This window comes from Juglans microcarpa x Juglans regia, chromosome 5D (genome assembly GCF_004785595.1).
Source record: "Juglans microcarpa x Juglans regia isolate MS1-56 chromosome 5D, Jm3101_v1.0, whole genome shotgun sequence".
NCBI classification, from domain to species: domain Eukaryota; kingdom Viridiplantae; phylum Streptophyta; class Magnoliopsida; order Fagales; family Juglandaceae; genus Juglans; species Juglans microcarpa x Juglans regia.
In genome coordinates this window covers 14,292,262-14,308,935 of record NC_054602.1, presented here as the reverse complement: position 1 = coordinate 14,308,935, position 16,674 = coordinate 14,292,262, and the positions used below count along the sequence as shown (strand labels likewise).

Here is a 16,674-nt window from a genome sequence, read left to right as displayed (position 1 = left end):
TCTTCTGTTTTTAATAAATAGTAAAGAAATTCATTCTTTTTGCATAGGCTTCCAAAAAAGTCCTGCCCTATGCGAACAAGAAACGGGAAAATTCAACGGAAGGGACGTGGTGGTTCCCCCATATTCAAAACCTTCATGATTTTCTATTTTCCTTTTGTACAAAATAGGACGATTTTGTTCCCAAAAATTGAAAAGAAAGAACGGAAAAAAATTACATTAAATTCAAAGAAAAAGTATATTTGTTTGCATGCTTCAGCAAACGGACAAACCGCTTTTCTTGCAGTGTCTCCCTTCTTCACAGAGACCTCTGTGTCTGTCTGCAACGGATCTCACCCGATATTCCTCCCCCCACCCTCCCTCCACTCCCTCTCTCTCTCTCTCAACTCTCAAGTTACTATTTTTACTCCACTCTCTCTCTCTCTCTCAACTCTCAAGTTACTATTTTTACTCCACTCTCTCTCTCTCTCTCTGGGACTATTGTTTTCTTTGAAATAAGGCCTCGTGAACTGCATGTGAAGCTTGGTGAAAGATCCGGGACTTTGCTTTGCCTTTCTGATTCAGGTGATTGAAGTGCTTGCCTTCTTGCTTTTTGCTCCTTCTCCTCTTTCTCTTTTGTTCCCTTTATGTGATGTTACATCAAGTTCATTTTCTATCTCACGGCCATTTCTAATTCTCCCCCGTTATGTCAAAATCCGTAATCTCTTAAGGGTTTCAGAGCAAAAGAATGATTGCTGCTGAGATTTGGAAACGTGGGTTTTTGAGTTTGTTCTGTTCTGAGTTTTGCATGTTGAAAGCTCAAAGTTAGGTTTGTCCTATGTGATTTCATGCATTCGAGCTCAGCTGCCGCGTGGTGTTTTGTTTTGGCTAGTGCTTCTTCTTGTGGTCCGGCATTTGGGTTGGTGCTTTAAAGCTTGAACTTTTTGAGCTTGAATTCATTGGCTGAAGGGATTTCGGTGCTTACTCTCTTGTTTTGTTGTGGGTTTAATTTCATGCCTTTGAGTGAGAAATGATTCGCTTTGAACTCTTTGTTGTACTCGGGGGAAGTTTGGATTATTTCTGGAGATGGGGTTACTGGACTTGACAATAGGTGCTGGGCGACCTCTAATTGCTTGAATTCGGGCATTGTCGCGTGCTTTGCTGTGCCATCGGTATATCGTTGGTGGGTGTTAAGGATTTTGTTGCTTTTGTAATGCCATAATTGCGAAGATTGGAAACGTTCCTTTAATGAGAAATGCCATATACTTTAACTCGTTTCCTTACTTCTAAAGTGATTCTTCTATTGGATGCATTACTGTTCTGAACATGACCAGAGCTGTCCGTGATAGGATTCTTAAGGATGCGAATGGTGATATTAGTGATCATCTACGCAACCACATCCATTTGACGAATTGTATTCACTTAAAGAACCATATGCATAAGCATAGCCCCATATTAGCTGATAGGTCCATTATGAGGGACCTTGTCGTCCTTCAGAGGTCAAGATCTCTCAGGGACCCTTCTGCAAGTCCTCCCTCATGGCATTCACCTTCCATTGTTGATCTACTCCAAAATAAGGGTGAAAATGACATGCTTCGGGAGGGGAGAAGTTCTATAGGCATTGAGCCTCGGAGGAAAGCTAGGAGAGTGTTGGGAAGCACACAACCCTCAGCAAATATAGCCACATCAAAAGTTGCTCTTGGTGAGGTTGGTGGGGTTAATGATGGCATAGCGGCAGTCAGTGAACATAGTAGCAAGAGTGGAGTTGGGAACAGTAGAAGAGTTGGGAGAGAGGAATCTACCCGGAAGAGTTATAGGACTGACATTTTGGGTGGCAATGAGAAGCCTCCACTTGATCAAGATTGGAATGATTTGACTCATGATGTTGTGTTGGGGAACTCTGAATCTAAAGGTAGAAGGAGTAAACAAAGGGGAAAGCATATTGGAAATGTTCCATTAAAGACCCTTTCTGAGCAGTTGAATGACATTCAAATGGATAGTGATGATGTAGCATCTTCTAATATCCGTCTTCGTGGAGAACATTCGCGACCAGAAAAAACTGTTGGGGAGCCACAAGCCAGCATTCCTGGGTACTGCAGTGGGTTAAGTAGAGTTAAAAGGCGCAAGTTTCGCGGCGCTAGAAGAACTCGAGCTACTACATCTTCAAGAGATATTGGAGCTCAGAATGAATTGTCTGTGGCATCCAATACGTTAGCTCAGGGATCAAGCAATCCCAAGTCTTACATGGAAGAGAGGGAAGAAGAATTTGTTGATACAAATGTCACTAGGGCTCCAAGAAATGGGTGTGGGATTCCTTGGAATTGGTCAATAATTCATCACAGAGGTAAAGATATTCTTGACATGGCTGGAAGAAGTTTTTCTTGTGGTTTGTCAGACTCAAGGTTAAAGAAAGGAGGTTCAACTGCCCATGGGAGAGAAATGTCTGACATGCCAATGCCATCGGACTACTCAAACTCATCCACAAGATCCGATGCAGAGGCAGTGCCTCTGCTAGTTGAGGCATCTGGATCCCAGGAAAGCACTGAACGTGCTGGTTGGATCCGTGACTATTCAGGAGAACTTGGAATTTTTTCTGATAATTTATACAAGCATGATGCTGATTCTGACCTTGTCTCTGAAGCTCGTTCTCGTGATCAACGAAAATTGAGAGGTTATCGCAACAGTCAACACAAGAGCCTGACACAAAAGTACATGCCCAGAACCTTCAGGGATCTGGTGGGACAGAATTTGGTCGCACAAGCTCTTTCAAATGCTGTAACGAAAAGGAAGGTTGGATTGCTATATGTGTTTTATGGACCTCATGGCACTGGTAAAACCTCCTGTGCCCATATATTTGCTAGAGCTTTGAATTGTCAGTCTTCAGAACATCCTAAACCTTGTGGACTTTGCAATTCATGCATTGCACATGACATGGGTAGGAGTAGAAACATAAGGGAAGTTGGTCCAGTCAGTAATTTTGACTTTGAGAGGATTATGGATTTACTGGACAATATGATTGTTTCCCAGCTGCGATCACAGTATAGAGTTTTTATCTTTGATGACTGTGATAATTTGTCCCCTGATTGCTGGAGTGCCATATCAAAGGTCATTGATCGAGCTCCCAGACATGTGGTTTTTGTCCTCGTCAGTTCAAGTCTTGATATTTTGCCTCATATAATCATATCCAGATGCCAGAAATTCTTTTTCCCAAAGTTGAAGGATGCAGATATTATCTATACTTTGCAGTGGATTGCAACCAAAGAAGATTTGGAAATTGATAAGGATGCACTAAAACTCATTGCATCAAGATCTGATGGATCATTGAGGGATGCTGAGATGACACTTGAACAATTGAGTTTGCTTGGGCAGAGAATATCTGTTCCTCTGGTTCAGGAACTGGTAAGTTCTTTTCCACTTCCGCTTTCTCCATCAGAATCAGAATGATTTACTGTTTTTTTGTCACTATTTATCATCTTGAAAAATTTCAACCTATGATTTTTGCTACCAACGTCAGATGTTATTGACATCAAATGAGCAATTAGATATCCTATAAGACAGGATCTTCATTTCTCTGTTCCTATAGCTGGTGGCTTGTCATGCTCACTTCCTTAATCACAATGTCGGAACATGATTTCTTTTATCTTGAGCCAGATGATCTTAATAAGCGTGGGAGCTATGCATTTAGGAAGTACTCTTTCCTGTACTAATTTTCCCTTAGGAAGTTTAATTATTAAAGTTTAACAGTCAGGTTTCATTAAGCTAACATGTACGATTCATCATTTGATGAATTCTGATGATTCTTTCAACATGTTTACACAAGCTTTTGGACATAGTACTTTATTCTTTTTTTGTTGGCCGGTTCTTTTCTATTAGGGACCAAAGGAAATGAGAATTCTATCTTTGTGCTTGAATTTATATGTAGAGATTTCAAGGCTAAATTTCGACATATAATAGTCATCAGTGTTTAGCATACATCTATAATTTAGGAACTCTTTTTTATTTTATTTATTTTTATTTATTTATTTTTTTATCATGTCATGCTCACGAGGATTTAGAAATAAGAAAACATTGTTTCAAGGATACGATGCTTTAGTGTTTTGTGGGTATAATGATGTGCATTTTCATGAAGGATCATAGATTCTTATGTATTTTGTGGGGCATCATCGATGTGGTATAATGATGTGAATGAAATCATTGTGCCGTCATAGGTGTTTCTTACCACAAAACTGGTAGGAAAATTAAGTATAACTATGATGAGTTTTAATAGAGTTAAGATTAAATTGTTTAGGCTTTATGTCTATATTAACAAAATTATTATAAGAAATGAACGTATATGTATACTTATATCAACAAAGTTATTTAGTTTTTCTTCTGTAATATTATATTTTTACTTATTATATATCAATTGCTTTTTTTAGAACCTTGTATGCGTATGCTTAATGCATTTCTAATTTAAATGGGAGAAGAGTAATTAAATGAACAATTACCCTATGGTCATGTATGGTGGTTTATAGATTTTGATTTTACTTTTAGCTGTACTTATCACGACATAAGAAAAAAGGTTTCGCTCTAAGTTGTTTACTATATCTGATATACCTAAAAAAAAGGTGTATCTGGTGTACGGCATGCTTATTGGTAGCCTATATAATTTTTTCCCATTATATCTCCAGAAGCTCTGGTCAGCATTCACCTTGGAAAAAAAAATATTCCAACTAATTTAGCATGGATAAGCACCTTTCCTTTGGTTGCACACTATTGTCTTATTATCCACAAGGGTGGCTTCATTGTCTTGGCCCCTAACGCCCCTTATCCTCTTTTTATTTCCAGATTTTTGAAGCATTGCAGGTTGTATGGCTATTCTCCTTTTTGTCTGCATTCCTAAGAATGTTGTTAGTAGAGCTAGTTCAGGTGCTCATATTCTTGTTACTTGTGCTGATATGTTCACCCTAACTAGGATGATTATGTCCGAGCACTGTGTAAGTCATTCGTATAGCAACTTCTGTAATATATATCTGGGTGTCATATTTATTCCCTATCTGGTTTTACTTTCTTTCTATGTGCTTTCTTTCGAGCACCTTATTGGTGTTAGATGTCGCTTATAATTATTGTATCCATGGTATACAGAAAATTCTTTTCTATTGCGTAACAACTAAAAGTTAAGTATTTTTCTAGGTTGGGCTTATCTCAGATGAGAAATTGGTTGATCTTCTTGATTTAGCACTATCTGCCGACACAGTTAATACAGTGAAGAATTTGAGAGTAATAATGGAAACTGGTGTGGAGCCATTAGCTTTGATGTCACAGCTTGCTACAGTCATTACTGATATACTTGCTGGTAGTTACGACTTCAAGAAAGAAAGGTTTAGAAGGAAGTTCTTTCGGCGACAACCCTGTGAGTAAAAATTTTCCCAATTATTAAAATTCTGCTAATTCATCTACTTATTTACTAGTTGCTGTGATGCTGATTATATAAGCCCTCTGCAGGTCTTTATATCTGAGCACGTGTGACTTACATGTGTATTGTGTATATCTGTATCATGTGATTCATTTATAAAATCATTGTTCTTTTCTTCACCTCATTCTTTTACGAAATCATGGAGAACCCTTTCTTGTGTTAAGCAATGCTCTTTTAACCTTTCTCTTTAAATTTGTGAATGCCAAATTTTCTTGTGGCCTTTCTGATTCTCGTTCAATGTGTTCACATTGGTTGCAGTATCCAAAGAGGATATGGAAAAACTGCGTCAAGCTTTGAAAACTCTATCTGAGGCTGAAAAACAGCTAAGGATGTCAAATGACAAATTAACATGGCTAACAGCTGCATTGCTTCAACTTGCTCCTGATCAGCAGTACATGCTGCCTACTTCTGCAGACACTAGTTTTAATCACAGTCCCATGGCCCTGGATAATGTGGGTGGAAGAGATTCAGCCACGAGAATGGGTGAGTTTTCTGAGATGTCCAATAAGGGGAGAGGCTTGTCAACAAATGTGAGGGTAGAAAATCTCCATGCTGGAAGTTCTGCTGATATCTATCAAAATGGTACGCTTCAGGGTATTAGTTTAGAGAGAAAAAGATATGTTGGGACTGATATGGCTCATCAGCAGACATCTGCACGTGCTGCTGACATGACTGGGACAACTGGCAGGCAGATTTCTGGTAAAAGCCATAGAGGAATTGAAGACATCTGGTTGGAGGTGCTTGAAAAAATCCAAATCAATGGCGTAAAGGAGTTTTTGTATCAAGAAGGGAAGCTGATCTCAGTCAGTTTTGGTGCAGGTACACCCGATTATGCATTCAATACATTTACAAGTGCCATGAGTAGTGCACCGCTATCACAGCATCAGAATGTGTTTTCAAAATTCTCCATATTTTCCTTTTAATGCTGTATATGAAAACTCTTAGTGCTTGGGAGCTTGAAAACTCTTATGGATCATTTGGCTTGTGAAAACACAGAACCTGCACCAAATTGGAAACTCAAAAATGGAATTAATAGTAAATTTTCCAGCAACTCTCGTATTAATTGAAATGCCCTCCCTAATGGTATTCAAGAAAACTGGTTTATTACGAGGATGAAAACCTTGGGAAGTCATCGATCATGACCATAAGTTAATACTTCAGAACCCACCTAAGGGCTGGCTTAAGTGGTAAGGGCATTGGTCTTGGGGGTATGCTTCCCCTAGGTCTTAAGGTTCAAACCCTTGGGTACAAACAATTTCTAAGAGTCACGTCCCATTAGTGAAAAGCCAATGATTTACAAGTAAAAAAAAAAAAAAAAAAACTCATGATTTACCTTATCTGTGTGATGGGGGTTCATTACGCGGGTATGAGGTTTAATCAGGTAAAAAGACATGTTGCATTTGTACAGTCTCCGAGGTTCCTCTTTCTAAAAAAAAAAAAAAAAAAAAAAAAAAAGATAATGTATCAGAATATCACTTAAGCCAAAAGTTTAAGCCTATGGATTTGAGCCCAATTATATTATATTACCACTTACATGTGTGATATCTTTCCAATGTGGGACTTAACATTGTCCATTCACTCGTGTAGGTACTCCACATGGTTTGTTTTGTTGCCAAAACTCTTGTTCAATCTTCTTAACTCTTAAATCTGCATGACCGTAGAGTCTAGATTTCACACTTGCGTGAAGTTCAGGTTTTTTAGTTTTCTTTTTTACATGCTATTAATGTTTTTTAAGTTTGTTTATATGACTTGTGACTTGTAAAATGCTTTTTGGAACTTTTTGTTGGTAAATTATTGTAAAAATATTTTTTCTGTATATAAGAATGTACTCAAATTTGCATACTTTTACATAGTGTTTATATGGCATTGACTATAAGTTTGTTTATAACTTTTTGATCCGGTGGGTGTCAGACCATGTTCATTCTGTTTAAAGTGCTTTTATATCTGATTTTCCATGTACATATTTAAACTTAGACGCATGCCATTAAAGAGTTGTTAACCTCCATTGTTAATATGTGGGACTTCTCTTCTTCAAATTGGCATGGCAGATTTTTGCAATATGTATTCCATTAGATGCATCTCGTCTACCTATCAAGAAATTTAAGACCTACATTTGCTTCTTGTGCATTGTCTAACTGTTTCTCTAATTAAATCACCTTTTCTTGCAGCCCCTACTGTGCAGATGATGTTCAGTTCACACCAGGCAAAATCTAGGGCAGAGAAATATAGGCGGCACATCTTAGAAGCATTTGAGAATGTTCTTGGGTCCGGAGTGACAATTGAAATAAGATGTGAATTAAACAAAGATTCAGGATCAGGTGTGCATGTGCCTCTTATGTTGCCAGCTTCCAAAGTTGGTTTATCTCAAATTAGAGATATAAATGGGGTCAGCCCTCAAGCTCAGCTCTTGCAGTCTGACAATCCTCAAATGGGGAGGAGTGAAATTGTCGAAGTAGCAGCTTCTCCTAGAGAACCCAGGGATAATGAACACACAGATAATCATGCTGTATCTGGTAAAAGAGGTTCGGGAGGTTCATGGGTGGGAGAAAGGCCAGCTTCTTCTATGAAATCAACCACGGATTCACTCCCACAAAGGAGAAAGATTGGGGAACAAATTCAGAGCCAGAGCCTTGTTAGAAGCAAGGTGTCTCTGGCTCACGTACTTCAGCAGGCAGAAGGATGTACCCAGCGAAATGGATGGTCAAAACGCAGAGCAGTTTCCATTGCTGAAAAGCTTGAACAAGAGAATTTGTACGTACTGCAATTCCAGTATTCTTTCTCAAGATTAGCCTATAAAAAACGTACTCTTTCTCAAGATTAAATGATTTTTTAATTTCATTTTGCCTTTAAGAGCAACCAAACATCTTATCTAACTGCTAGAATTAAACTACAAAACTTTGATACCTTTACATGACTGCAACATTATCTGGTAGCTCCTCCCTCCCACATCCCCTCACCCCACCACCCAATGGACTGTGAGACCACTGGTTCAAAACTCTGAGGGCATACACTTGTATACTTCCTGCGTGCTTGGGTTTCTCCGTATGTAGTTATTAATAAAATCTTATGTACTTGTAGAAAAAGCTGAGGGTGTGAGTGTAACTTACCAATAGAAAAGAACATTAATTGCAGGGACATGAAACTGTTAGATCTTGGTGTAAAATGGACTCTGATTATGTGAAATTTCTTGTCAAAGGTCTATCTCATCTTCTCAATTCAGTAGTTTCAGCATCCTATAGCTTGATCTTTTTCACCTAATCTTGGCAAATTATCGTATTCGGTGAAAAAAGAAAGAACAGACATGATTGATTGTTAAAACTAATATTTTTGGAAAAAAGGCCAGAAGTTTAGAAATTCTTAGAAAGTTATATAAATAGAGTGAAAAGAAGCAAGAGATGTAAATTTGACTTGTGAGTTGAGTAGATAGATAGAAAATGTTTGAACAAAAGAGATGCCTACTTAACTTCAAAGCTATTGTAATAGGCTTATGATCAAAATATTTAGTTTGCTAGAAAAAAAATATTTTTGAACCAACGGATAACTGTTTTTTCTTGAGATTGCTCATTTCTGGAACAGAATGAAGGAGTGCAATTTAGTTAAGCGTCCTACCTATCGAGAGACAACAGAACCTTTCTTCTCTTTTTCATGTTTAATTTAGTATATCAGTATACTTAGGGCAGGTTTGGGGGGTGAGATGAGAATTTTGTGTTTTGTTTGAGAGTTTAAAATATTGTGTTTTAATATTATTAATGTATTGGGATTTGAAAAAGGTGAATTGGAATTTGAAAAAGTTGAATTGTTTATTATATTTTGTATGGGGATTTGAAAAAGGTGTAATGATGAGATGAGATGAGATGAGATGAGAATTTTGTGTCTCATCCCATCCCCCAAACCTGCCCTAATCTGTGAACCAAATTTTGGGATGGGTTTCCTAGAACCACTACATGTTTTCTCCAGCCAAAATGGAACGATTTGGTGTTGAAGTTGGTATAGAGATTATTTTGCATACTTGCGAACATTTTCTTGTCTCAGTTTGATTTGGGAGGGATTTTTTCTTTCGTACCTTGTTAATTTGGGCTTCAGCTATTGTATTGAATGTGATTAGTTTTATGACTTTTATGCTGTTTTTTACAGTGTTTAGATTGTAATTAGGTTCATCTCTTGTATACTTCCTATGTACCTGGGCAATGCCTAATTTATGGATTAATAAATTCTTCTTACTTGTATAAAAACAACAAAGTTTGATTTGGTTCTAAAATTCTTAAATTTACAGGAGACTGGAACCTAGATCAAGAAGCTTACTTTGCTGGAAAGCAACAAGAGTAACTCGTCGGAAGGTACTGCCTGATTGAATTCATGAAGATCTTATGATAAGTTTTTTGAGCTGTAGGCTCTTTTAATAAAAGAAAATTGATATCTCTTAAGAGTCTGGATAGTTTCCTCTCATTCCAATTCAACATGCCATCTCTTGCATAATTAACCATGTGATCTAGTACCTAATACTCATCTTTCTTGACTGTGCATAGGGTATATATGGTTTTGATTATTTCGACTGAGAGCAACATAATAGCAATAAGGGGATAATTGAAAAGGCATGAGGTAGATTAATCCTTAGGAAATTGGGTGTGTATTGCATGACGGATATGCTTAACCCCATAGGTGTTCGTGCCAAGCTGTGCTTATTAATTACAATCAGGCAGGCTTAGAGAATTGTCAAAAAGCCAATATTTTGTAACCCTTCCCCCTTATTCATTTCAGAAACCCAGACTCATAAATGTGTTTTATGGGGGTCAATTGGAGTATTATCGGCCTATTCTAATATACTTCAACCAACACCAAGTACCTTCTTCTCTGAATGATATGCTTATGCCTATGCTTGGTGTTGCTAGTTGCTACCTCATTTCAAGTGTGTTAGAATTTTGAGGTATCATGTTCTTTCCAGAGTTATGCTTCATGTTTTTCAAGGCCATATTAGGATTTGTCTTTTCTTTGAGAAATATTAGCTTTTTCTATAATTGGTTGGACCTAGAGCTAGTCATTACCGAGGTTGTTTTGACAAGACTTCCCCATTATTGTCTTTACGATTTTTCTCGAGGTGTATATATTAATTGGTAAGTTGATTAAATTATGCATTAAGATCATTAGTTTTTTCCTTTTTTATTCGTGTTCAATTGCAGTATGATAAATACTTAGATAACGATTACTTATTGTGATCAATTTGAGGATGGTGCTTATGTGCGTTGGCATCTGCAGCTTTCACGTTTGAAAATCAGGACACGAAAGCCACATTCATTGCTGAAGCTTGTTTCCTGTGGAAAGTGTCTCTCAACTAAGTCTCCGAGATGATACAAAGAACAGAATTTTGGATGGCTTGGAAGGATAGATTGTGCCACCTCATTTGCATTATTAATGTGTAGAGAGGTTCCTACTGTTTATTAGGTCAGTTTCTTTGTCAAATCCGTTTTCATTGAATAAAAGTATGATTTATAGGTAATGAGAAATTGTAGGAAATAAATTAGATCGTGCAGCTCTATTAAATATATAATTTTTTTCTTAATGAGAAACCGTTTATATTGTTAGGCCTTTTCTTCTATTCAGTCAATTGAAGCCTTGCATGATTGGTTGCGGTTTTGATTGTTATTCATTTTAGACACTTGCGCTCAAATTGGCCTGTGCAAGGCATTGGCATAGGAAATGCAGAACAAATTGTAACTGTATAACTATCTGCAGTTGCAATTTTTCTACCTCGCCTGACTGCTGGAAATTGTAGAGAAATGTAAATAATCTGTGATGTGAGGGCGTTACATAGGTCCAGGGTTTAACCTGGTAAAAGACATGTATTATGCCCAACCTGTTACGAAGGTTCGAAAATGGCGCGCTCTTGTTTAAATCCCTTGACATCTCCTCGCAAATAACTCGACTTGCGTATCCAATAGAGTTAGAACTATCCAACCATTATTCTTCTTTGGCTTGACAATGTTGAATCATTCTTGTATTTCTTATTGTTTTATATCTATTTTAACAAAGATTGATCTTAAGGATTATACTGATACGTGAACAGACTGAGATAGGGTAGTGTAGTTTCAGGATTTTCCAGCCTTGATGTTGGTTCTTCCTATATATATATATATAGTTATAGACAGGCGCATCAATGTACTTGATGTTGGTTCTTGATATATATATTTATATATATAGGAAAAGTCTTATTGCAAGCAAGTTTGCGCACCAAACCGCACACCGATACTGATTGAAGACGGAAATAATTTTCACATTCTTCTCTCAAAATTTTTCTTTTCAATAAAAAAGTCATGTTAGCATCGGTACGCGATTTGGTGCGCCAAACAGCTTGTACCTAGCAAGACTCTTAGTCAATATTGCACTTTCAAATATATATATAAAACGAAAGCCGTCATGACAGGTTCTTTGCAATTATATGGATGTCGAAGATATGTTAATTATGACAGCGGACGATAGACAATAAGTTGGTGGGTTGGTTACCTACTCACCCGGCCTCCGAACTCTTTTACTTAAAAGTAAAAAACATCGTAGTTATTTATTTCACCCATCTGAACACGCTGTATTCTCCCTTTTTCCCTTTTTTCTCTGTCTTATCTCCTTCTTCATCCTCTTTAAAGTGGCTATGGGTCTTTGACTTTGGACCCACGACCACAACCATGAGTCTCTCTGCTTGTGAATACAACCAAAGAGCCTCATGGATTGATATCTCTTTCAAATGGTTTGTCCACTAAGTCAACATAAGTACTTGATCAGTCATTATTCAATAAATAGAACTTTTAAGTGAACATCAATCTCCTTATGTTTGTGTATTAGTTATGAGTGCTTGAAATGGATAAAGACAAATTAGAGGTTTTTTATATAGGGTGTAACCTACCAATAATCACACTTTATATAGTACTCTTTTAACCCAATTCAAAATTCAATAACCTTATGAATATATCAACATTCAAGAAGGTAGATAGTATGTAACATCATGAGCGAAACTACCTAAACCGCTAATGCTTCCAAAATAAATTATATATGTTTACTGACTTGAGAAATCCGGTCATGCAAATAGTTTTAAGCAATGATTTGGATCGGTCAGTGCCTAAGGAAGGCATGCATTGCTATAATTTTTTTTTTTGACTCATTCTACAATTCGGAGAGAGATTGCTTTGTTACTTAGCATCCTCACACACCATACACTACATTTATTTTTAATTTTTTTTAATTTTTTAGTTTTATTCCTCCTAAACTAATTGAGTTCTTCTACTTATCATCCATATATCATATATTTGGTAAGAGAAAAAGAATAAAAAATAAAAAAATTATGTGGTGTGAGGATGGTGAGTAGAATTTTTCATCTCGGAATTGTCTCTATCCAAATTGTAAATTAAGTATTTGAACCAAAAAATTGTAGGAAGTCTTGATCAAGGCATATTTTTATGAAGCGTGTTCTGTTTTAATCTGATTATTTATTCTCTGAAGAGAATAGAAAAACAGGAAAAAAAAAACGCAAGCCTCTGCAACAGCTTAAGCGGGGGAAAGAAGAAAAACAATTACAGACTTGCCTGACAAGAGATCGATTTCTAATTGGTTGTGATGGGTGATATATGGTAATAATAATAGCACTGGTCCTTGCTATATATGTTGGGAGGATTAGAAGGATTTATATATTATTGATAAAGTATGTGCTTATTTCCATTTCATCTTGATTAATGGAAGAAACTGGTAATTTAGCTCTTTGTTGTAACCAAGAATGACTATATTCAATTGAGTAGTAGAGCTCTATATCTCACTCTTTCCAGCTCTGATAAAAAAATCTGGGATCCCAAGCTTTGGATCTTGTTGCTAACTAGCTAGCCAAAAGAAAAAATTTTCAATGCAAAGAACACCAATGAAAGTCCTATGAAAATTCCACCCTTTGGGTAAAAGCTACTCTATCACCTTGTAAGCTTCATTGGTTTGAGTTGAAGCTAGCATGCAATGCCTTCATTGCTTAGGTATAAGGATATCAAAGTCGGTAACAGTCCATTCAGCAACTTGGTCAGGGTCTTTAAATATTTCAGTTCCCAAATCAACAGACATCCACTGCCTTCTTGCTGGTGGAGTACCTGGATCCTGCAATGAAAATTTTCTAGCTATTTTCAGCATCTAAAATCAATTACCACCAAGAGAATCCCAATATTCCCATTCTTCCAGTTCTATAAGCAAATGGAACAAATTTAGTAGAAAGAACACTTTTTGACACATTTCCTTTTTCCCAAATCCAATGAATTCAATCTTGAAAGAAAAATAAAGTTTTGACAATTTCTAGTCCGCAATTTGTCGTTTAAGAATCACTCTTTGTTGATCATCATAAAGTTTAAATAACCGTGAGATGAAAAATGGAGGAAATCAAACCTGGTAAAAGTAGAGTGATTGAGACAACCTTCCAACATCAAGATCCCACGTCCTTGGATTCCCAATCCAACCATCTCCTTGCTTAGTAGGGTACCCATAATCACCCCAAACTGGGTGTGGCAAAATCTGCAATATCTCCTGAGGTTGAGGATTACTATATGGATCACACAAACTATAAGGCGCCTCAAGCTGCTCTGCATTTCCTGGGGAGCAATACAAGTGATAAGCTGCATAAGGGAAGCGATCAGTTTCATTACGATGAATGCGTGTCCCATTGGGGAAAGTGTGGTAAGGTGGGCAGACATTGAGATTTCCTGGCTGGCACGATGCTCTTGTGCTTGGATTTATGATCATTTCACTGTATCGTGTGACATCTGAAGTCACATCGCCATCACAAGGCTGGCCATTGTTCTTCCAACAACTTCCAATGTCCATTAGATAGAACTGGCTGCTAGGACCACCACCTTTGATCACAGTCAAGGTGAACCTCACTCTAAAATTTGGTGACTCTGGGATCTGCATAGCACATATATTGAGTCTATATGAACCTAATAATTAACAACATTGATGTTTCAATCTTAAGGAAAGCTGACAGATGGGCATGATACAGCGCATGGGGTTTAATGGAGCAAAAACAGAATTCAATTACAAATCTGCCTACAAATGAATAATTCAAGGGAAATGCTAGCTCCAACTAGATTATAATAAAAGGTAAATAGTCGTGCTACCCATAAGCCTCACACCCTGCACACCCACTTAAAAATATGTCATTTTACTTTTGTATCCTATTTTACTTACAAACATTTCTGAAATCATTTTCATTAAGTGGGTATAAAAGTAAAATGACATGTTTTTAAGTGAGTGTGCAGGGTGTGAGGTTTATATCTAGAATTTTTCAGGTAGATAATATACTTACAATCTTGGTCATTCCTCGGGTTGCGTAATGGTATCCACCAGAGAATCCAAAGGTGGCATCGGATCTGAAGTAAAGCATTAACCAAGGATACTTTGTTGAAGTCCTCAAGAGATGATGAAAAACCCAACTTCCCTCACCAAGGTCCTTTTCCCAAGTTACTGAATAATAAGATATGTTCCCCACCAAATCAGTACTCAAATTAGCATCCAAGTCCCATGACCCATAAAACCTCCCCTTAAGAGTAGTCCTATCAGGCCCTTGCAATGTGGTATAGTCATGATGAATCATTGGTTGGTTCATGCACCCTTTTCCAAAGCAAGGAAACATTTTGTCAGGGCCGAAAGATCCAACTTTATGGCCATTTTTAGGGCATTTTCCAGCAAAAGTGTCCATGTTCCCACTCTTGAGCATGATCATCCAAAATTGCCACGGATTTGGGGTGTCTTCAACCTGACATTTCGATCCCAGATAGAGTTCTTTCGCAGCAGCGTAAAGGTCTACATCGGAAAGGGCCTTTGGTTGGATCCCAAGGAATGGGTCACCTACCCCTAGCTTGTTGTCATTGTCCGTGACTCTGTGGACCAACATATGAGGCATGGACTTGCACAAGGAGCAGTTGTTCTCTACCCAGATAATAATATTACAAGTTCATTACAAACCTCAATTACATACATAGGTACACAAAATTGCATGTCCTCACACTTTGCGTGAAATTCAAAGAAAATTGTGATTTCTAGTACACTCTCTTACACAAATAAAACCCACAAAAGTCCAAGTACAAATCGACTGATATACACTGGCCAAAACCAAAACAGAGTTTCTTTTCTATCCTTAAAAGCCTATTATACCAAGAGTTTAAGCCCCGTTGTATTGATAGATAAGATGAAATGAGATGAGATGGTTTTAGATGAGTTGAATAAAATATTGTTAGAATATTATTTTTTAATATTATTATTATTTTGAGATTTGAAAAAGTTGAATTGTTTATTATATTTTGTGTAAAAATTTAGAAAAGTTATAATGAGGAGATGAGATGATCGTTGAGATCACTTTTCAATCCAAACGGGGCCTAACAATTTTATTGCACGTAACACAAGATGATCTGATTAACTAAAAGGAAACAATAATCTAGCCTCTTTCTTCTTTTTGCTTTGAATTCAATCCGTAGAAAGGTATAATGGTCGATGATTAATAGAGTTTCATGCCATAAGGAAAAGTAAAAACAGAATAATGGAATGCATGCATGCTAATTACCTGTTGCCGGCGGTGGAGAAGCCTTGTATAAGTCAAAGCAATCGGCGGCTCTCGGGCTGCCCATGTGAGGAACTTCTTCACCAACCTCGTTGCATTGATTCCATGACTCTATCGCCAACCTCAGGCCATCCCTTCTCATTCCCGGATCACCCACAGCCGATACATACTCACGAGTTTCAGCACCGATATTATGCACAAACAAACCGCAGGAGAGAAAAACCACAACCAGAATAATAGAAAATGGAAAAGAACTTGGATTTTGCCTGTACTGCCTAGCCATTAAATGAATAGCAAGCTAGCTAGAGAGCTTGATACATAATACTTCTATTCTTTGGCTATATATATATATATATATATGCATGGGAATTGAAAATTAGATTGATGAACTTGAATGGGATACGAGAACTTGAACTTTTTATGTTACTTTTTTTTGTTTCTTCTTATATATTTAAATCGAACTTGCTTTCTACATAATCTATACTTTTCCATTGCATGAAACGTACTCTTCTTTTTTATGCCTGCTTTGGTGCTTATTAGATTTGGCAGAGTATTACTTTGCGGCATTTATGGTATTACCATTGAAGTATCCTCACCGTTTGTTTGGTGCGCATTCTGTTTTCAGACATGGGGGTATCTTTGTAACAGAGAAGAAAAGACAGATCCGAAGTTCCCC

The 16,674-nt window shown here is 37.2% G+C and overlaps 2 protein-coding genes across 4 annotated transcripts; one reads left to right on the top strand and one right to left on the bottom strand.

The window, feature by feature from the left end:
* Positions 1 to 217: 217 nt before the first annotated feature.
* On the top strand, positions 218 to 11,010 carry LOC121265215 (protein STICHEL-like 3). Of its 3 annotated transcripts, none has more exons than XM_041168750.1 (7): positions 218 to 561; positions 841 to 3,375; positions 5,149 to 5,368; positions 5,690 to 6,250; positions 7,600 to 8,182; positions 9,705 to 9,768; positions 10,685 to 11,010. In XM_041168750.1, exons 2-7 carry the CDS (start codon positions 1,303 to 1,305, stop codon positions 10,775 to 10,777), a joined length of 3,594 nt encoding a protein of 1,197 aa, XP_041024684.1. In that variant the 5' UTR covers positions 218 to 561; positions 841 to 1,302; the 3' UTR covers positions 10,778 to 11,010. The 3 variants fall into 3 exon arrangements, with proteins under 3 accessions (XP_041024684.1, XP_041024683.1, XP_041024682.1); XM_041168749.1 differs by having other exon boundaries at positions 708 to 3,375; XM_041168748.1 differs by having other exon boundaries at positions 218 to 3,375.
* Positions 11,011 to 13,075: 2,065 nt separating this feature from the next.
* Positions 13,076 to 16,436, bottom strand: LOC121266553. The gene is made up of 4 exons (XM_041170418.1): positions 16,002 to 16,436; positions 14,748 to 15,370; positions 13,832 to 14,347; positions 13,076 to 13,549 (listed from the first exon to the last, which is right to left on the bottom strand). Exons 1-4 carry the CDS (start codon positions 16,279 to 16,281, stop codon positions 13,421 to 13,423), a joined length of 1,548 nt encoding a protein of 515 aa, XP_041026352.1. The 5' UTR covers positions 16,282 to 16,436; the 3' UTR covers positions 13,076 to 13,420.
* Positions 16,437 to 16,674: the final 238 nt, after the last annotated feature.